The sequence below is a fragment of the Nyctereutes procyonoides genome, unplaced genomic scaffold (genome assembly GCF_905146905.1).
Source record: "Nyctereutes procyonoides isolate TBG_1078 unplaced genomic scaffold, NYPRO_anot_genome, whole genome shotgun sequence".
NCBI classification, from domain to species: Eukaryota; Metazoa; Chordata; class Mammalia; order Carnivora; family Canidae; genus Nyctereutes; species Nyctereutes procyonoides.
In genome coordinates this window covers 45,285,894-45,308,953 of record NW_026575139.1, presented here as the reverse complement: position 1 = coordinate 45,308,953, position 23,060 = coordinate 45,285,894, and the positions used below count along the sequence as shown (strand labels likewise).

Genomic DNA, 23,060 nt, shown 5'->3' with positions numbered 1-23,060 from the left:
TTATCACAGTGCAGAGGGAAGGGGGGAGGAAATGAGCGGGAGGAAGAATGACATTTCAAAGGCTTAAAATAAATTGCAGCATGATGCATCTTTAGCATAGGTTAGGCATGTGCCTCCCTCTTTAGCTGTATGCTTTTGCAACATTATGCTGATGTAATGAGTAAAAATATTTTGTATTCAAAGCACAGCCTTAAAATGATAACTCTCTGGTGGGACACTAACAAGATGGGGGTCTGGGATCCTGGCATGCTAAGAATTTTATACGGATTATCTAACTGACTCTTAAAAACCATGTGTGAGGTACAGGTTCATATTACAGACGAAGTCCTGAAGGCTCAAAGAAGTGAGAAATGGGCACAGTCACACCGCTAGATGGTGGAATTGGGACCTGAGTGCAAGCAGCTGGACTCCAGAGCTTGTACGGCATGTGCTTTCTCTTAAGGAGGGTAGAGTAGTTTCTATTCAGAGACTCTTTCCTCCATCTTAGATGGTTCGAGAAGAATGTAGGCCTCAGATGAAGGAGTGGCAGACTCTGCCAGGATGGTCTGGCCTCGGGGGAGGTGGGGAAGCTTGGCTTGAGACCCCACAATGGGTCCTCTGAGGTGGTCACTGGCTTTGGTTAACAAATAACAGATTCTCTACTCACCCGAAACTGACCACCATTGCCATCATCCAGCTCCAGAATGTAGCCTTCGGCAGGCACCGTGGACAGAGGTGGCTGTTTCCAGGACAGCGTGGCACTGTTGTTGTGGGTACAACACTCCTCCAGCTGCAGAATGGGGGTTGCTGGGACTGGAGAGGAAGCTAAACAGAAATTAGTGTAACTCTGGCTTCTGTTGAGTTGCAAAAATTTCAGTATCTTGGAATGAGAAACATCCCCCTCATCAACCAAGTAGCTAGTCCATGGGGGACCTGACCTGGATCCCTTCCAGAGTCTCTAGGAATGGGACTGGTTCCGGAGCCACTGTGCTGCCTTCTGCCAAACTCATGAGGATACTTCCTACCTTAACTGCCAGGGAGATAATTGCTCTGTTTCTCACCCCCCTGGGCACTGAAGACATTATCCCTAAGGGGAAGGTATTTTATGGGGGATGGGTTTCCAGCTCAGCCCACTAAAGCCTATTTAACCCATAGCATGGCTGAAAAACTTATCATTAAATTTATTCAGAGCCTTGACCTCCAGTGTATAAACTTGGAACTGCCTATTCTGAACAGGTTTTTGTTTGTCTATTTGTTGGTTTTACTAGCGATTCTACTCAAGGTCTTGTGCGTATAAGTAGCTGTAACAGTGAATTTTTGAAAAGTTAGTACTAAGTGACATAAAAACAGTGATTTCTCCATATCAAAACTTCTAAGAACTTGACCTCATTCTTTGAAGGTAGCTACACTAGCTCAAGTCCACTTTCTGCAGGTGTAGAACAGCCAACTGTGAGCCTGGAGAGTAGTATGGGAGCAGAAGGGGCCCAGCAGGGGAGGGTCAAAATGTCCTTACCACTCTGTGAGAATCTGTCACAGTATTACTAGTCACAACATGCCCTGTCCCTATTTTGTGCGGAGAGTCTTTTCTATTACTTCAAACTGTAGAGTGGTTGAACCTTTAGACACACAGATATGGAAGTGTTGGATAACAACAATCCCAGTTCCTAATATATGAACTCAATGTATGTATTTAGGAGCAATGTTTTTACCAACTGCTTAACAATTTTTTTAGCACCAAAACATTAATTTATTTCTGTAGCACTTTAACAATAGAGAGAACAGTTTGGACCACATCCAGGGACATTTAAATGAACAAATGTTAATTATAGAACACCTGGTATGCTGTACCAAAATTGGACTCTGTGTCATGCATCAAATTATCTGCTCCCTGCCATCACCTCAGCCAAAAATGGTTTATTTAATAGCAGTTTAAGAAACAGGTTCTATGGTGGATAGCCTAGAAAACAAAAGCAGTGACCATAACACAAGAGATGTGAAGGTGAGGCAGGTTGATTATACTTATGAAAAGACAAGAAAACCAAGCCTGAGTTACTACATCAAACATAATGAAATCAAAAGTATGACCAGTTAATTGGAGGTGGTGAGTTTAGTAAGGGAAATCGTGTTTCAGGTTTCAATGGCATAGAGTTCTGTAGGTCTTATAAGAGTGGCTTCTAAAGCCTCAGAGGTTCCCGAACATCTGGAATCAGAGGAAAGCAGATAATTCATTACTTTGTTCAAGGAATAGACTATAGGACTGGATGGGAAGGGGAGGAGAGAGAAGACATAACTCCTAATGATCATCTACTCATAAACAAGATATCACCTGAGAGTCATAATTGGAGGGTGAACTTTAGGTCATCATGTATTAGGAAACTACTTTGTCATCAACATTTTTTCCCTAATAAAAATAATAAACTTTAATATATTAACCAGGGAGTAAATTATGATAAATTTAAGCAAACCGTTCTTCAAAGGGCTTCTAGAGATGGAATGATTCTCCCTGGGGATATTTGCTCTTAGCTGTCCTTATGAATCAGAGCCTACAATAAAACAACCTATTCCTTGGATTCTCTTTATTTTATTAGCTGCCCATCAATCTTCATTTTCCCTTTATTTCCCTTCATTTCCCTTTATGTTTCAAGGAAATCTACATTTCATCAATTTTAAAATCAAAGAATAAGATCACAAGATGGTTTCAGCTTGAATCATGCAAATGCTTGCAATGTCTCTGATAAGAAACTCAAGTTTCCTTGTAGAGACATTAGGTATAATTAACAGATTAATTGAAATACATGGTGTCATGTGTAATTAAAACATGGGAACTTCATTTGTAAGTCCTCAGTGGATACACTTTATTTTTTTAAAGATTTATTTTTATTTATTTATGATAGACATAGAGAAAGAGAGAGAGAGAGAGAGAGAGAGAGAGAGAGAGAGAGAGAGAGAGGCAGACACACAGGCAGAGGGAGAAGCAGGCTCCATGCCAGGAACCCAACTCGGAACTCGATCCCTGGACTCCAGGATCGTGCCCTGGGCCAAAGGCAGGTGCGAAACCACTGAGCTACCCAGGGATCCCCGTGGATACACTTTAAAAGACCAAAAAGATAATAAAAAGTCTAACCACTTACTGACCTTCAGATTTTAGTACTGTCCAGAATTTAAACAAATTAAGCAAACAAGCAAAATGAGAGGAGGGAGAGAGAATAAGAGAGAGAAACAAAAATGAAGGAACATAGAGACATTTGCATGTCTAAATCTATTTCTCAATGTGCTTAGAATTATTTTTTTCTGTTTCCTTATTTACCCCAAAGTGATGTTGCATATAAAAGGCAAGTGTGACAAAATTACAGCCTCATTAGCAAAGACTAAAGCTGACATTTTAGAAAAGCAGATTTTATAGTGGGTGTTATTACCCTATTTCACTTTATTAGATATAAAATAAATGGTCTATAAGAATCCAGAGTATTTTCAAATTAACTTATTATTTGTGTTTTGGAAATGGATTGCATCACAGTTCCTGGGCTGGACTCTAAGAAATTTTTATTTCATTGAAAATTCTGTCATTCGGCTTCCATAGCTGTCTTAATCTTAACACTTTGACCACTCTTGGATGTTTTTGTTTTTCCTAAAGAACTAGTGGTTCCTGACCTTATCAGAAGTCTATTGCTCAGCATTCTTTTAGCTCATAAAAATCAAGCTTCAGGCTAAAAATTCTCTTCTTAGTTATAAGGGGTAACTGTTCTTACAGACTTCCTTGAAGGTGACTTTGTAGAGCCTTGGCTCAAAATTAAATTCTGCAATGGTGTCTCCTTAAAGTTTTCAAATGTCTTACCATTCTAGTTCAAATTATAACTTACATCTTTCATATTCATTTAATTTTTTTCAAGTCCTTCCGATTGTCAACACTCACAATGATGCAGGATTCCTCTGTGAAAGGTCATAGGACAAGAGTGTGACAAGGACATGGAAGGACACATGGCCACCCACTCTGGACGTGGAAACTAATGGCTGCTGATGTTTTCTGAGCACTTACCAAATACCTGGCAGTGTGGTGAGAGGATGCAGTCACTCATGTGGTTTTCACAGCACCCCCACAATAACGGATGCTGTTATTATTTCTAATTGGTTGATGAGGAAACTGAAACACAGAACATCTTCATGGCTACTAGTTGGCAGAGGTGGGATCTGAGGACAAGCAGGCTGGCTCCAGGGCCTGGGTGCTTCAACTGCACTACACTGCCTCTCCAATCTAGTGTGCGGTAATAGTGTACTAGAGAGAAGTTCCTGCATCCAATTCCAAGAGGAATGTTTTCTTTTGCTTCCTGTATCATGGGGAACTTTACCCCAAGACTTGCTGCTATGGATTAATGAAATATTTCACCATACATAGCATAATGTATCGATTTATTGTATTGCTATGTTGTACACCTGAAACGAATGTAACGTTGAGTATCAACCATACTTAAAAAATTTCAAAAAGAAAAGAAAAGAAAGAAACATTTCACCATAAGAGCTAGGGTGGTTGGGAATGCAATTCTACTGAGTCATCTTGTTTCACTGTCCCTTGGTGGACCATCATTCCTTTGTATGGTGGCTGACCAATACAATTGGCATCTCAGGGAAGTTTAGACTTTAGAGGAACAACAAGCCGTTTCTGCAAAGCTCTCATTATCACACTATTAAAGAGCAAATGTGAAATACGTGATGACACGTATTTCAGGCCTCCAAACCATGAACGGATCACAAGCATGAACAGATTACAGACAGGCATGTGTGCACATCCCCATCCCCATCAAATCTCTGGGTGCTCTTTCTCCATGATTTATAAGATGGTCTATTCACATCACACCAACCTTGCTTATGACCTTGGTGCATACTCAGGGCTCTTACATTTGACATGAGTTAATAAAGATAAACGTGTTCTTAGGTGACCAGAGGCACTTAAGGGATTAACAGCCATTGGTCTATATGCTAAAAAGGCTTGGGGGAGCATTAGGTCACTGTTTCATCCTGGTTCAGAATGAACATGCAGGCATTTCTTTTCAGCACTGACTCATGAATCTTGGGACACTTTCTATACTTAAAACAATTATGGGATAATACCCTTTTGGGGATGTTTGAACAAAGAAGGTACCGGCATTCTCAGTTAGATCTCAGTTGCTTGAGGGTGATGTAGAATCAGAAAGAGACCAGTTAAGTCCTTAACTAATAAGAGAATAATTTTCTTGCTGAGTAGTTGCTGGCTTAACTGGAAACATTTAAAAACCAGCAACAGACCTGTGTTCTTTGATATCAAAGAGAAAAAGGCATCTGAGATGAAATTTCAAAACCAGAGAGATGTTAACATTTTTAGTCAAGAAATAGATATTTCTGTTGTTAGAGTCAGAATTAAACACATATTTTAAGTAGCTTGGAAAATATTTTAACTTTCTACTGTAATCTGCTTAGCATAATTAGAAAACGTATGTTGAAGTATATGCATTGTATTAATGGTCAGATTACTTTAGCACTATTCCCAATGCTATTTACATTTTGGCCATTTGTACGTGTATTTTGTGGTACAGTTTCTTGAGATGTTTTTACTGAAAGCTGTGAAAGTGCAGTTTATTAAACTGACCAAGCATATCCTAAAGAAAAGCACTGTCTAACACTATACCAAGCACAGTTGGGTATGTTAACAGATATCAGAGAGGCCAGTAGGAGTAGCCTTAACACCAGCCAATCAAGTTCTATTACTCAATGACCTTTTGGTTTTTTCTTTCCATCGAAAACATCTGACAGATAAAAATTATTCACAGTCTAAAAAGGACTTGGCTCTCACTGAATTAATTAAACTTAATGAGCATAAAGCGAAGCATATAAATTAACTCTGCAGAAGGATACTAATCAGAAGTAAATTAAATTAATATGAAGTGTTAAAAAGAAATGGAAAATGGAATAATCCAGTCTCATACCAAATGGCCTGTTACATGAACTTCATAAATAACTGCTTTGGATAATTTTGTGTTCCAGGTGAATATTTGCTGTGTGTTCTGGGTTTTGGTCTTTGGAGTGTTTGGCACTCTTTGCCATGTGTGCAGACTTTGATAGAGGGTATACACAGCCATGTTCACGCCTATTTCTGCAGGTAGCCTTAAACGGACAAGTGACACTGCTTTAGGAATGTGGTCTGTGAGGCATAGCACATGAGTCTGCAGTTCCCATACCAGATGAAGGGCCTGTTTATTCCAACACAATTGTTACCATCCTGCCAATTCGCCTGGACTCCACTTTGGGCAGATGGACATTATTCAGAAGGACAGCAAATGGGGGAGGAGAGGCCTCTATCAGATGGTGAAAGCAGTTCAAAGCCCAGAGGCTTTTACCCTCTACCTGCTCCAGCATCAAGGCTAATTGGGTTGGCTAATTTTTTTCCCCTCTTCCTCCAAAAGCCCTTCCATTGCTCTTTCGTGACATATTTTCTCCTCTGAGCTATTTGTGACATAATCTTTCAATGATTTTACTTCATGGAAAGAACTGGATACAGACAGAGGCTGATGGAGGGGGATTTTCCTGGGGCTCCATATATTACTCAGGTGGCTGTATTTCACGGACCACCATATGGGTGTTAAAGGAAAAATTTTAAACAGCACGAAAGACATTCTACAACAAAAAATCAAATTTCTTAAGTTTAAGAGAGGAATTCAGTTATTCCTTGAAGAAGCCAATTCATAAGACACTAATGTTATAGCACAAACTGGAAGTTGTAGGTGCAGGTTCTGGAAACTTACTCCTTGGGTCTGAATCCCTGCCCTGACATTCACCAACTGTGTGATTTTAGGCAAGTCGTACAGTCTTCCAGTGCCTCAGTTTCCTCAGATGCCTACTAGGGTTGTGAGAATAAATTGAATTAATCCACATGAGGCATTTAGGAGAGAGTATCTGGTTTGGTAAGTAGTCAGTAAATGCTAAACATTTTTGTTACTGCAACAATGTACTTTTATTTACAATCTATATACTATTTACTCCAAAATTTAATTAAGGCGTCATCCCAAAGCAATGCATAGTAAATGAAAGATGAGAAAATGGGGTCTAATAAAGGAAGCATGTAGATTTTTCTTAAAATATCTTTCTTTTTAGGGGATCCCTGGGTGGCTCAGCGGTTTAGCACCTGCCTTTGACCCAGGGCGTGACCCTGGAGTCCTGGGATCTAGTCCAACATTGGGCTCCCTGCATGGAGCCTGCTTCTCCCTCTGTCTGTGTCTCTGCCTCTCTCTCTCTCTCTCATGAATAAATAAATAAAATCTTAAAGAAAAAGAACAAAAACTTTTTTTAAAGCACTGAATTCTAAGTCCTTTATTATGTGGCTGCTTATTGGGAGAAGCAAAGAGCAAATCAATTTCTTCAGTTTTAAAAAAGATTAGAAAATGACAGAATACAGAGATGAAGAGTAGATAGGTGGTTGCCAAGGATTGGAGATGGTGGAGGGGATAGGAATGGGTAGGACTATATGACCACAATGGGGTAGCATGAGGGTGGTACAACGATTCTGCATCGATTGCAGTGCTGATTAGATGACTCTATACACATGACAAAATGGCACAGAGTAATACGTATACACTGTACCAATGTTAATTCCTGTTTTTTTTTTTTTTTAAGTGGGTTCCACTCTGGGTGTAGAGCTCAATGTGGGGCTTGAACTTACAACCCTGAGATCAAGACCTGAGTTGAGATCGAGATTCAGATGCTTAACTGACTAAGCCACCCAGGTGCCCCTAATTTCCTGGCTTTTATATAAGATGATAATTATGTAAGATGGAACCATTGATAAAAACTGGGCTAAGGATACACTGGACCTCTCCTTACTATTTTTGCAACTTCCTGTGAATGTATAAATATTTCAAAATGAAAGTTAAAAAAGTCAAAATATTTTTCCAGTGGATATTACTTATACTGCCATTAAAATATTGCATAGTCAGCTTTTTAGTTTTCTTTGAAAGAGTTCTTTTCCTTAAGATAATTTTAGGTACTTGGACTTCCTCCCCGCCCCAGCCACTCAAAAAAATCTCAAGGAGATCTTGCATATCCCTTAACACATAAGCCAAAAAATTTAAAAAGCTAAAATTGATTTCAAATCTTCATATTCTTCCTGTAACCAAGCTTGGCATTTTCCTGACCAGTATTGGAAAGCCAACTCGGATCCTCTCAAATTCCCACTAATTCATGCTCAACCATTTGCTCAGGAACTATCCATGTGGAAGTAGTCATTTCGATCCTGAACTGCCTCGATATATGTATCAATGTTTCTGGGTTACTTTCTGTAACAAGATTTTATTTATGCACAGTGATGCAGTCTTATCTCCTTATTTATTTGTTTTTTTAATGTCAGCTATTCCCTGACACTGGGCTTGTGACATCCCTAAGACTCTTAAAGAGGCAAGCATTGAGTTTATCTGAATTTATCTGGCTTTCTTAGAGGCAGGTCACATGGATGCAATGCTATGTTTCTCTTAGGTGATAAGATAGGAGCTACTCCAGATTTTTGTATCATTACCCAGAGGTGTGTGTGTTTACTTCCCCACCTCTTAGGTCACTGATAACCTGGCAGCTGCCTTTTGTTTGCTGCAATCTGGCACAAAGCCTCAATCCGGCTTTAAGCATAGTATCTGCTTGGGATGTTGCTCTATTTGGGGGGATGCAGGGACGCACCTTTCATCTGCACAAAGTCGAGCTGGTGAATGGATTGTAGCAGAGGGCTGTTGTCCAGACTCAGGTCAAAGTCCGTGGTCATCCTGGGAGTGAGCGTGCCTTTCCCCCACTGATCCTCAGTCAGGTGCACTCTCCTTATGAGGGCGTCAGAAATCTAATCACATCAAAGATCACAGCCTAAGAAATATAACATCACACTGGACACAGAACACTGCCCCACCACTCTCTGGGAGCATTACCAAACCAATTTGAAACCCACACCTTTCCCGTCTCCATGTAGGCAGTGAGAAGCCTACTATGAAAACGGTCACCCATGCAAGTCTGGATGCTTTTGTGAGTCAGAGGGAGCCACTATAAATAATTAGCAGCTGTAAATTGCTCTAATAGACAAACCTGGATATATGCTAATGCCTTTTATGATTAATCAATGAAAAGCCAACAACATTAAATAATATGTTGGTGATCAGTTAATTTTAGTAGAACTAATAACCCAAGTTTCTAATAGGAGGTGGGGGTATTCTGTTAAAGCTTGGAATGAGTTTTATAAAATAGTTTAGAGGGGCTGCATATGGTAATCTGTAAATTGGAATTTCTTACACTTTAAGCCCATCATCTTCTGTATCATTTTATTCTTTGATAGAGAACTCTTTCATTTCTTATATTTAATCTCCCTTTGTCACTCTTGGCCAGTATGATAAAACGTGAACTGGAAAGGATCTATGTATTCCTTAATAAAAGCTCCCTTAATTTTTGAGATCAAAACTTAAGTAAAATTCAGCTGACATCATCACATCTAATTAAAACTATCAACAGTGAAAAAATCATGAGAAGTCCAAAGAATGAAAAAACTTCACTTTATTTGGGAAATCATTGATTAGCTGAACTGGCTGGTAGGAACTGTCAAGAAGGTAGAAGCCTTGCATATGTAGACATTTCTAGCTGATAGAGCTGCCCAAGATATTAGTGGAAAGGGACCCAATTCTTAGGCAAGGCAGTAACTCTGCTTTGGAGGAACTTACAGGGAATTTCATTTTCATGATTAAATGTGAACAAAAACAAACTTTAAAAAGGCCATGTACTTCTCAATCTTGTAGCACATGGTGGCAGAGACTTTCAGTAAGTCACTGGAGTTTTGCTGGTGTCCACATATTCATGGCACTCTGAAGGTGGGTTCCATTGTGGAGGGACCCATGCTCTCAGCAGGGGCCGTTGGGAGTCTGGCCTTGGCATTGTAGACTGAGTTTCATGGACCACTGAGAATCTGAAAGAGAAACTAGTTGACACTTACCTGCAAAAAGCCACTAGGATCATTTTCCTTAATGACCTCCAGGCAGTACTCCATGAGACCTGTGGTTTGGCGCAACTTCACTGTGCAGTGAGAGATCTGATCTCGCACCACCTAAGATTGATGAGAGAACAGAACAGTCCAAAGTGGCACAGGGTTAAAAAAAGGAAGCAAACTGGGACTTTGGAAAGCTTCTTCAAACCATAATCCAAGAGCATCAATGGATGGAACTAAATGTATGAGAATATTTTGTGGCAATGTCTGCTGTGGACAATGGCTCTGGAAGACATTGTATAAAGGCTATTATTACGGGGACTTGTGACAACAGGACCTATCAGAAAGGTGCACAGATGCTGGAAGCCTGGGAAACTGGTTACTGTGGTGCCTGGATGGACATCTTCCTCAGGTCCCTCTTGCTCCCCATCTTCCAGGAAACTATTACTGAAAGCTGTTTTAAGTGGGAGGTTGTGGAGAGTCTACAAAGGAGCTGAGTAACCCGAGGTGCAGCTGCAGCATCTGCTCTGTGAACAGTCACCCACCCTGTGCCTGTCTCTTCTAAAGAGCGAATGTCCCCATCTGAACCCAATTCCTTCTCATTATGACTCTTTTTTTCTGAGTGGGTGGTGGGATGGGGTTAGAGGTGAAACTTGCTAAAAGACAATGAACTAATGACAACAAGGAAGCCAAAGATGGGTGCAGAATTAAGTTTTGAATATAACCCACTTCGAAGCAATCACTGCCTCATTTGGGAGAGCAGTTTTAAAGGCTCTCTATTTACCATGCTGCAAGTGTGCTTTAACCTAGAAAGGCATCTCTCTGAACACATAGTTCCTGCCTCTGGGGAAGTTGTCTTTGCAGTGTCAAATACAGGATAGTCATTGAAGAGTTTCTTTCTTTAAAGATGTTCATTTTCCATGTCCTCTGCTCAGTGACCCAAATCTCGAAGTGGTTTCTAAGGCTAGAGTTGAACAGGAGTTTTCTAGGAACCTTAATTACTTATATCCTTGATATTTATATTACTTTGCAAAAGCCTCAAAAATATCCAGCCTTCTGGATTTTATGAATAATAACTACAAGGAGGTTTAATAATAATTGTTGAAAAGCTTTTTCTTTGTTCCTTTTCAGTTTTGATCATACATTTTCCATTAAAGATTATTACATCTACGTTCAAAAACAATTGGAAAATAAACAAAAAAAAAAGCAATAATCTCGTCACTTTAATGCAAATTTTTAAAGCATTTTGATATTTCCTCTTGGGTTTTATCCTTGAGCTAGATATATTTATAGTTGCAATCATAATATGTGACAATTTTACCTCCTTCCCACTTAACACTATAACATAGGCATTTTAAATGTTGTCACCATCAATAAATGTTACTGGCTCCATAAATATCCCACTGAGTGGGTTATCATAATTTATTTAATCATTCCTGTTCCTCTATTTTTGGACATTTAAATTCTTCCTATTTTTTTTGACAATGCATCCATTTATTATTGCTGGTCTCTGCTTCTGTTTTTTTTTTTATCGTGATAAAGTATATATAACATAAAACTCACAGGTTTAGCTATTTTAAATTGGATAATTCTGTGGCATTAGATACATTCATATTGTTGTCATCACCATCCCTTTTCAGAACTTTTTTTTTTATCTTTCCAAACTAAAACTTTGTATCCATTAAATAATAGCTCTCCATTCTCCCCTCCTCAGTGGTGCCTGGCAACACCACCATTCTACTTTCTGTCTCTATGGATTTGACTCTCATAGAAGTAGAATCATATAATATTTTTGTTCTTTGTGACTGGCTTATTTCATTTAGCACAATATTTTCAAGGTTTACCCATGTTGTAGCTGATGTCAAAATTTCCTTCCTTTTCAAAAAGATTTATTTATTTATTTATTTATTTATTTATTTATTTATTTAAGAGAGAGAGAGAGAGAGAGAGAGAGAGAGAGTGTGAGTGCATGAGTGGAAGGGGCAGAGGGAGAGGGAGAAAGAGAAACTCAAGCAGAATCCATGCTCAACATGGAGCCTGATATGAGGTTCGATCTCATGACTCTGAGATTGTTCCTGAGCCAAAACCAAGTCGGACGCCTAACTGACTATGCCACCCTGCTGGCCCTGAATTTCCTTCCTTTTATGACTGAATAATATTTCATTGTAGGTACATATCACATTTCTGTTAGTGGACACTTGGGTTGCTTCTACCTTTTGACTATTATGCATAAAGCTGTTATGAACATGATATGCAGAAATCTGTGAAAATCTCTGCTTCACTTCTTTTGGATATATATTCTGAAGTGGAATTGCTGGATCATATGGTAATTCTATTTTAGTTTTTTGAGAAATCATCATTCTGTTTTCCGCAGCAGCTGCACTGTTTTATATTCCTATTAGCAATGTACAAGGGTTCCAATTTCTCCACATCCTCACCAATACTTATTACTATCTGTTTTTTTAAAAAATAATAATAGCCATCCTAATGGGTGTGAAATTGTATCTCATTGTAGTTTTGATTTGCATTTCCCTCATGACTAGTGATGCTGAGCATCTTTTCATATGCTTATTGGCCATTTGTATATCTCCTGTGGAGAAATGTCTATTCAAGTCCTTCACCCATTTTTTAATTGGTTTTCTTTTATCTTTTGATGCACAAAATTTATAAATTTTCATGAAGTCCAATTTGTCTACCTTTTCCTTTGTTGACTATGCCTCTTGAGTAATATCCAAGAAATCACTGCCAAATCCAGCATGAAGCATCTGCCCTATGTTTTCATCTAAGAATTTATAGTTTCAGTTCTTACATTTAAGTCTTTGGTCCATTTTGAGTTAATTTTTGTATATGGTGTTAGGTAATGGTCCAACTTCATTCTTTGGCATGTGGACAGCCAGTTATTTCCAGTGTCATTTGTTGACTGCCCTTTCCCCATTGAATGGTCTTGGAACCCTTGTCAAAAATCGTTGTACCATATGTGAAAGTTTATTTCTGGGCTCTCTGTTCAGTTGCAGTTGTCTATGTGTCTGTCTCCATGTCAGTGCCACACTATTTTCATTGTTGTTGCTTTGCAGTAAGTTATGTAATCAGGAAGTGCGAGAACTCCAGTTTTGTACATTTATAGGATTGTTGAAATTAATTAATTAATTAGTTTGGAATCTCCTGATTTTTTGGTAGATGACTTATTACCACTTTTTAATTAAAAAAATTAAAATAAAAACTGCAGTGTAGGATTTAACATCTCTGGATCAGAATTGGTGAAAGAAACCAACTTTGATGTGAAGATTGTTTTGTGATTTTGGCGGGGAGAGGGGAGATCAAATTTAAAATTCATTGGTTGGGACACCTGGGTGGCTCAGTGGTTAAGCTTCTGCCTTCAGCCCAGCATGTGATAGAGTCCTGGGATAGAGTCTCACATCAGGCTCCCTCCATGGAGCCTGCTTCTGCCTCTGCCTGTGTCTCTGCCACTCTCTCTGTCTCTCATGAACAAATAAATAAAATCTTTAAAAATAAATAAATAAAAAATAAAATTCATTGGTTGACTTATTTTCTTCTAATGTCTGGCGTAATGTCTGGTATTATGTCAAATCACCACTACTATCTGTTGGTCTGGGCTCATGGAATGCAAATTATTATTATTTTTTTAATAACAAAATAAACAAGGTTAAGCTTCTGCTTCTTAAGGGGAAAAAACCCCACAGAACACCCAAAAGTATAATAAAAAATGCAGGACAGGTGACCTACAGCAATAGGCTACTCGTCTCTGCTATCTTAGGCATTACTAAATTGTTCCCAGAAGATATTTTGATATTTTGGTAGCCAGTGCATCAGCGCTTCTAGGTAGCAGAAACTCAGCAGTCACTAATCACTATGTGAATGGCATCTGTCCTAGGACTGTGCTTACAAAACTGACTTGTACTCAAATCTGAAAAACAAGCACGGACTAGATCTGGGCATTGCAACCCAAAGTGAGTCTGCTATTGAGGCAAAATAGACTTGAATTGTCGTGTTTACTTTCCAGAACATTTAGATCAATGATAATTTCATGACCCAAATGTACTGAAATAGATACATTAATCAGGCCTCAAAAAATTCTATGTCTGCTTCTATAAATTTCCTTCTCAAGCCGGATTTATTTGATGCCAAAGGAGCTGAGTGTGGGGTTTCTCTGACTACTCTTAAGAAGCTTCATTGTAGCAATGCCAAAGAGTTGGTGAGTTTTAGTGGGAGTTTGCCATTGGCTCCTGTATTCCACGGTTCAAGCTTCTTGGAAGGACTCAGTATCCCTGAGTTCCTGGCTCTCAACTGTATTACAACAATGGATTTTGGTCCATCTTTTTAAATTTTAATCAACCCTTTCACAATGATCCCAGTAGCCAGTGATAAAAATCACTGCTAAAAATTAAACTACAGTGTTCCCAGAAGCAGCACTTTGGGTGTGTTGTAATTGACATCTAGTTTCTGAATTAATTTGGCAAGATTTCCCATCCTATGGAAATCAGCCAAATAATTAGATCTTTTAAGAGTATAATTTTTTTCTAGTTGTTTTTAAATAAGCTCTCTTGTTACCTTCTTAACTCTGTTTTATTTCTACTACTATTATTACTTATTTCACATTATATTTTTTTATGGAAAACCAATTCCTAGGAAGCTAGGCCATGTCACTTTTTCTTTGAGTTCCACATTTCTGTGCAGTTGCTCTGATGCTCCAGAGAAACCACTGGCACCATGTTTGCAGCTGGCTGGAGTTGAGTTCCTTTTCTTAGGGAGGAAATGTGCAAATTCCAAGAGTGACACAAACAGGGACTGGGAAACAATCTTCCTGGTTTCATCTGCATGATGGCCTAAACCAGCTCTCTGGGGACAATGAATTAATCTTTAGTTCAGTTTTAGAGAAGGCTTTCACAATTTTATTAGCAGTCCTCATCTGTTCAGGATGGCAAATCCTATTGATCATTTGAACGTTTTTTATTTTGTTAAGTGGCAAATTTATTAAGGTCATTCCTTGGATCAAGATATGTCACTGATACCCATTTGGCAAAGGAGGATTTGAGAATGGACAGTTGTGTCCCTCTGAATGCTCAAGTTTTTTTAGTAGCATAGATCCATCCGTGATAGCTTGCTTATACAAGTGTAAAATTTTGTTCTGCCTATCCACAGCTACATTTCCCATCCCATCTCTAGCAGACCAATCTCCTTCCTCCACTCAGCTCATATAACACAGCCAGCAACAAGAACTGAAGTTAATTAAATTGAATTTCATTATTTTATCCAACCTGACCTTGACACCCTTTCTCTGTCTCCATTCACCTCTCCATCTTATGTATGGCTCTTTAAAATTTATTCTTTTTAATAAATACTTTCTCTCATACTATTTTCTCTCATCATGAGGTGTGGAGGGATACCACTACTGAATTTTTAGTCTAAGTAATAAACACTAACATTCTCTCTCTCCTATTTCAAGAAATTCTTTCTTAAATATAATATATACCTTCTCATCACAGTTTAAAACAGTTTCCCCTAAGTATAAGGCAATCCTTTTTTTTATTTCTATGTAAGGTACAAGTATTTTCAGGATGCAAGCTTGAAGAATTGATTCTTCATAAGTCCTTTTGGTCAGTGGGAGGAGTTTCTACATGTACCATCATTCCTACAGCAAGATGACCAACTAATGCTTGGAACTGACTCATTTGTGAGTCATAGGTGAAGTGCTTTGAATATGAGATTCATCTAGTAAAATAACAAATTCTTTTGTTTTTTTCCCCTAGAGTAGAATATCATCTCCAATATTATCATTATATTCACTGAAACTTAGAGGAATTTAAGTTAAGGTTGAACATTTTAAATTTCTCACATGCCACCATTCTCCCACATGCTGATTATGCAAATATTTCCCCCATTCTCTTGATACCACTCTTTGTACTAATCTCATTAATGTTTATCAGTTGCCAATGTTTACCCACATTGGCAACTAATCATTTCAAAGACAACTCTTGAGGCTTTGAGTTTTTTTTTTTTTTGAGGCTTTGAGTTTTTAATCAAGAAAAGGATAATTTAATTTAGCCGTATCAAATAAATAAAACATGTACCTGTTTGAGGAAGGCTTGAGATTTTAACAGCAAAACTGAACTTTCCATTCCAAAAGTGTGAATGCACCAATAGCCTCATCAATTGAGGCTCAAAACATTGAGTAGAATATGCAAAGCATGCTCTTAGTATGTAGTATACTATATCCTTATACAGAGAAGTTAATGAAGAAATACAAGTCGTTTGGAGAGATTAGCATATTGATGTGGTCTCACCCACACAGGAGAACATTTGCCATTTATGGTGGGCCTCAGTAAGAGTGATGCATTCAATGTGGTATTTTGTAGGCTGTGAGGTACAGGGAGACACAAGATCACTGTCATCTTCAAAGTATGTATTTAGTGCCCTCTGGAGGTAAGGAATGTGACTCACGTCTGGGTTTAGGCAAAGGGCCTTAAAGAACGTCTGTGACTGCCCTGCATTGACATGGCCAAAGTGGGCAAAGAGTGTTCAGAAGAGTGTTCCCTAACTTTGGTGAGCTCCAGTTGTGTGAGGTGGCATCCTAGTGATCCCATGGGCACCCCGGGTACTCTGTTCTGTACAGTCCCTCTGTGACTTTTGCTCCTATGTGGTAGGAAGCAGAGATCACAGAATTTGCCAAATGAATTCATTAATAATAGCCTTATAATTAATAATTATTGAAATTAAAATTTTAGAGTTGGCCCTGCAAGGGCAAAGGTTTCAAGTGTTTCAATGTGCCTATTTTTTTTCCCCAAATGTTTTCATTTTAATGGACTTACAGAACCTCTTGCCAGTAGTTTTGTTGGGATTGATCTGATTATTGACTTAAATTTGTTGCTTTTTCTTTCTAGTAATTGCTGTAGCCAGTCAAATCCTCTATAGTTATTTTTTAAAATTTTGTGAGCTTGGATAGGTCTGTCTTCCACATATACTCACTCCCTCTCCCTTTCTTTCTTCTCTATCCCCCGGATCCATCTAAAGCAAAGAAAGAATTACTAGCCTGTTTTCAGGCAATGGAAAAATAGCTTAAGTAAGCAATCTGACAAGCCAGTAATGTCCCTAGTGTAAATTTGTACTCTGACTGATATGACCATTTAATTAAATTTTTTAATCAACATAATGGGAACACAACAGGCAGTACATGGTAAATAATAACAAAGATGATGATAATAATGATAATGATTCTAACAAAACCCAACAGTACAGTTGGCTTCAAAGTCAAACATCCTGTATATAGTTATAATTGAGATACGGAGGTTCTCTGTAAAAATGAAATGTTGTAAAAACCAGTAAACTTTCTCATTATCTTTTAGCATTCTTGCTGGGTAATTTTATTGGTATGTTCCTTTACCAACTACACATGGAAATTAAAGATTAGATTTTTTCAAAATATTTTTAATAACTATAATTTTTTTTCTTCCAGAGAATTTTAGAACCGAAAGGTAACCAAGAAGATATCTGTTACCTCATACTATTCAGCATATGAATTTACTCTGAAATATTGGAGCAATATACATTTAAGATGATTATAGAATTATTTCAAATTCTGAGTTGCATAAATAAAAATAATTCTTAGATATTTCTTTGGGCTTACTAAAAGAGAAATGACATTTGTAAGTTTCCTGAGAAAAGCACAGACCTTATTAATGGCACATTTAAGTGTCACAAATTCCCTGGCACATTTAAGTGTCACAAAAGGACATTTTAAGGCCTTACTCAGGTCAAGAACCCAGGAAGAATGGAATCAAAACATATAGCTCAAACAAAACACCTGGGGGATCTGGTTTTCTGTGCTTATTGTGGGCGATATTGACCAAGTAGTCCCAAACACAAATTAGGAGTATTTCTTAAAAGCTCAAAAGCATTTTTTCCCCTTCAGTAGCTTTCTGACATTTGATTAGTTCACCACATTCTGAAAATAGATATTTGTCTCCCAGTGTTTTTTTTCCCCAAACTACAGAATAGTATTAACTGTAATTTACATTTCAAAGCATTCCTAAAATACAGTCACAGCTGCATACAAATGTCTCAGAGCCTTTTTACGAACTTTAAAAATAGCTCACCAAACTTTGTGAACTATTTTATAGGATGATCAATTAAAAACTCAAGCCACTTTCCTAAGTTCAGAGACAGTCACATCTGTGTATAGACTAATTCTATACCATGTACTCTGGTATTACAGAAGTTAAGTCCTGAGGAGCACTTCTTCAGTGGGCTGGGTGCCACCATACTTGCAGGCATTCTTTCTCAATAACAATAATAATAGCTAACATTTCCTGAGGACTGTGTGCTAAGTGCTTGGCAATGCTCTAGGAGGTGACAACTGCTTCTGGCCTGATTTTACACACAGGTGAAAGTAACTGAGTCATAGACTTGCCCACAGTTAGAGACCTAGTAAGTAATAAAGTATGTCCTCACACCCCATTCTCTGACACAGAAGCTGGGCTCTTCACCTCTCTGCTCCAGCTTGTCTCAGAACCAGAACCATTCAATCTGCTCAAGCCATCAGTGCTTTCAAAGAGGGGCATGAGCAGATTATAAAGACTGTCTTTATACACACTCACTTTCCAGCATCCCCAGGCTTTTGGATTGCTCAAGAAGAGAAAGTTGCCAGAAAAATACACACACAACTCTCTTCTTTGTCAGCAAAAAGTAGGCCCATAGAGAACTCTGCCAAAGGGAAGCGGAAGACCATAAGATTATCCCTGCCAGCCTGTGAGTGATGGGTTAGCCAACAAAGACAGAAAGAAGTACTGTGCTTGGCAAGCGAAGTCTATAAAAGGCCAGTCTTTTCTCACAAATCTGAGTAGCAACAGAAAGGACAAGAAAGGGGAAAAGCAGGGAGAAAAGCAGAGGGAGGGGGACTTGGAGGCTGGGGTCAGTAGTCAAGGTGTCAGCACTGCTGTCTGTCTTTAGCGGTGACATACAATTTGCTGAAAACAGCAGAGAAACAAATCACTCAAGATAGAAGACATAACAGCTTGGCTGCCGTGGGGGACAACCTGCCACCTGCCTGTTGTTTCTGTAGCCCTTTGGGATCTGGGGCAGGACACTCCACCCTGGGCAGGGTGGAATGAGAGCAGGCAGCTGCCTCCACTCCACTCTGTGGCCCTGGGCGCCTTGGTGCGCCCTGTTGGGGCAGGTCACCTGTACTGATGGACTGTCACCGGGCCAGACATGACATCTCAGCAATGAGTAAAAGCCGCTCCTGTGCAGTCTCTGTCTGTTCCCACAGCACAGCCCATAATGGATTTTCACCCAGTCTCATCCGGCAGAGACAGCACTAAGCAGGGGGCCCTGGGGGGGCTTTCTTGCCCCTTTGCCCCTGTCTGATATGGATAAATGATGCTTTCTCAATCTGTGATTCCCTTTTCTGTTCAGATCGCTGCCCTTATGGCTCTCCCATGCAGAAAACCCAGAGTTGCCACTACAGTCACTATATGATTTATTGGTTCACTGTGTTCAGTTTAAAGATGCCAAGAAAGTGTCTGAAATATTTTAAAAAAGAGATTTCCACTGAGAAAAAGTTAATGTTTGGTGACTACATACTGAAATGGCTGGTCTACTCTTTAGAGGGAAAATCCAGCTGTCCAGCTCATTTCCTGTAGACAGCTGTGGTTTCATTTTATTTTTTTTATTTTTTATTTTTTAATTTATGATAGTCACAGAGAGAGAGAGAGAGAGAGAGAGAGAGAGGCAGAGACACAGGCAGAGGGAGAAGCAGGCTCCATGCACTGGGAGCCCGACGTGGGATTCGATCCCAGGTCTCCAGGATCGCACCCTGGGCCAAAGGCAGGCGCTGAACCGCTGCGCCACCCAGCGATCCCTGTGGTTTCATTTTAGATAGCTCTATGTGATTCAAATGATATTTGGGTTCCACCATCACACTAAAAATTCTAGGTTTCTGAAGGGTGTTAAGTGAAAGGCTATAGTGACAATGTTTTAGTAATGTTAGAGCAGGTGATGGAAACAGGTTTGAGCTTATTCAAAGATGAACCTATCACTAGGTCTTCCAGTTAGGTCTAACTAAGTGAGACTAGTGATAGGTCTTACCTATCACTAAGGAACAGGAATGGCGTCTCTGGAAGGAGTGTTATAATCACCAGCCTCGGTTCTCTGTCCAAACCAACAGCCAGAGGTTCTCTGAACATTAGAGACCTATGCAATTTGCTTTACAAACTTCTGGTCTGGATTTAACTTCAAGCCTTGCAGTTTTCTTTATGAAGGACTCTACTGTGCCTCTCCTGCTGTCTCATCAGGAATGCTCAGAGAGACCTGGCCCTGACAGAGCACCAGAGGAGGTCAGGCCAACAAACGTCATGATGAGGGGAGCCCTTAGGAGCTCTCCCAGGCTTGGACCTTGTTACCCTCAGCTTGCCTCCTGCCTGTTTCAGTTCTGCAGGCCCTCAGGGTGACCCCTGGGCAAGTCACAAAGGCAGGGGAGAAAGGTGTATTCCAGCCACATTATTGCCCTGACTTTGGGGAAGGAAGAGAAGGTGTATGGTTCTAAATGTGTTTTGCAGCAGGTGGGCAGTGGAAGAGGGAGCCTCTTAGAGGAGGGAGCTAAAGCTGGGGTTTTCTTACTTTTGGAGAAAACTGAAGCTTCCTGGGGAGTGGTTGCTCTGTAGCATGCTGCCTGGCCCCTGCCTTCTTCCAGAGCCCCCTGGGGCTCAGGGTCCTGGTGTGTGGCTGAGGCACAGAGTAAAGTTGGAAGGTTGGTGACTCTGCTTCTCAGGGCTCAGAATGCCTGTTTTACTGCAGGTCTTGTCCAGGACTCATACCCTAGTTAGCACCTAGTTTATTGCCTTGTTTCTGGTACCCATGGAACGAGTACTGGCCCGGCTTGAAGTCCTGCCACCAAACTTGAGCCACAAATCTTGTAAGCTGTGTTTTCTTATTTCTTCACTTTGAAACTCTTCCTTGGTTCTCCTACTTGAATCCCACTTGTTTAGATGGGGCCTTCCCTTGTTCTTCAGGGACTACAGCCTGTTCTAAACTGCTGGGGTATCTGATGCTTACAGGCCTTTTCATGAGCTCCCTTGAGGTCATATCCATTCTGTGCTGCCCACTATTGAAGCTCCCTGATGTTGACTGCCTAACCCCAGCAGAGAGCCTGGAGTTAGACATCACCTCACCCTGTACCCTAATCAGACCAGCACAGCATATCCTCTACCCTCCACACATTGGTAGCTACCCTGGGGCTTACTGGCAATGAATGCGGACCTCTGTTGACTGCTTACTTCTCATCTTTCCAGCCTGCTCTCACATCTTGTTGCCCTGCTCCAATGGGGCAATGGATGGGGTATCAGATGTCTCCAGGAAGACCAATCTTTTTGCCAATAGGGCCCCAGATTTGTAATCAATTGAATTCCACTGTGTGATGACAAAAGTCTGCAGCTGTCCCATTGCACAGTTTACTTCAGAAGTTAAGACAAATCTTGTTTGTTTTCTGGAAGGTATGGTTTCCATTCCTATTTCAAAAATACATTTTGCCTCTGTATGGTCACTCTGGCCACCCTGTCTAGAACTTCAGCTTCCTTCCCCAGTATTCCCCATTCCCTATTCCTTATTATTTTTCTTAGTGCTTTTTACTAAATACTGCATATTTTACTTACTTATCTTGTTTATTCTTTGTCCCTTCTGGTGGAGTATAAGCCTTATGAGGGCAGCAATTTTTATTTATTTAATTATGCCTGTACCAGAGCAATTCTTGACCCAGGGCAGTCACTCAACTAATATCAATGAGGTAAATTAGGGAGTGCATGGTGAATGAAGGGATGCTGGCTTCTTGCCCTCTGGGGCATTGGCCACCCAAGACTGTGGGCATCTGGCCTACCCATCTAGCTTGTCCATCTTGTTCCCAGGAGCTGGGCTCCTTGGCTTTCTGCTCTCTCCATGGCACAGCACTCACCTTCAGCTTGTGCTCATGCTCCTTGTTAACACGTGCAAGCAGCTGGGCTTTCCTTCTGTTAAGGGCATCGATGAGGGCATCACATTGGGCCACCAGGCAAGCCTCAAACTCCACGCTGTTCTCCTGCATGAGAGAGCACATGTCTTAGCCCCAAAGCACCTGGGTTCCTTGGGCTACCAGAAAAAAAAGAGCTCCCCTGTCCATTTGTGGGATGGAGATCCCTGCTGAAGGAGATAAAAAAGAACTCTGTCCACAATGCACATTTAGCATTTTAAAAATAACTGCATAAATTTCATTCTACAGTGGTAATGTTCACTTGAATTTTACATTGAAAAGGATAAGCATTACTTAATAAATTAATTTTTATCAAAAGGAGATCATCTCCACAGTCCACATTATATTGCATAAAATAAAGCTTGGTTTGTAGAGCTGAACAGGAATCCTTCTGAGGGCTGGCATATGTCTACTTACGTATGGTGGAAGGTGGTGTTCAGAGAGGTTGGCTGCCTGAATGGGTGGGGTATTGTGAAGGCAGGAGAGTTAAAGAATCATTAAATTCAAGAAGAGAGAGAAGAAAGAGGATGGCAGTGGTCTTCAATATTAAACAATAATCCAATAACAATAGAAGTTTATTAGAATAATCATGGGTAAATTACAAAAGTACTTGCTCCTTTCATTAAGGAAAGCAAATAGTTAATGCACATAGCTGATCAAGAACAACTGGTACATGTAACAAGCTTCATTCAGCTATAAAAGTCAAGCCATGAACCAACTGCTTGTGGGAGAAAACTATGTTTGAAATGAACTATAGCTTCTCCATGATGTTTAAATTGAATCCTGGATCTAACTATTGACTTGATTTAAATCTATACATGCCATAGACATTTTCTTTCAAGTAATTCTCTCCTAAATCATAAGGATTCATTAACAGTAATCCTTTCAATAAGTTACATGTATAATTTTAATTACCAAACCATAATCTGAAAAACAATTGTAACAGAGAAAATGAAAGATGAATACTCACATATTCATGAATAGCACTGAAAAAATAGCATCCAACTGAGTCAACTGTAAGCTTTTGGGGGCTGGCGAGGAAAGAACAGCTTAGCCTATCAAAATTTAATTTATTCCCCAAATCATAAAGAACTTAAT

General features: G+C 39.6%; 1 protein-coding gene across 9 annotated transcripts in view; it reads right to left on the bottom strand.

The window, feature by feature from the left end:
• The window catches only part of TRIM9 (tripartite motif containing 9), a 106,764-nt gene that overhangs the window by 22,615 nt on the left and 61,089 nt on the right, over positions 1-23,060 (bottom strand). For 6 of the 9 annotated variants that reach the window (XM_055303865.1, XM_055303863.1, XM_055303858.1 and 3 more), the window contains exons 3-6: positions 21,909-22,031; positions 9,959-10,069; positions 8,671-8,824; positions 647-804 (exon numbers count right to left, since the gene is read on the bottom strand). In XM_055303865.1, the coding sequence (XP_055159840.1) occupies positions 647-804; positions 8,671-8,824; positions 9,959-10,069; positions 21,909-22,031 (546 nt within the window). The remainder of the gene's footprint in view (positions 1-646; positions 805-8,670; positions 8,825-9,958; positions 10,070-21,908; positions 22,032-23,060) is intronic. The other 3 variants (XM_055303864.1, XM_055303859.1, XM_055303857.1) reach the window with 1 other exon arrangement.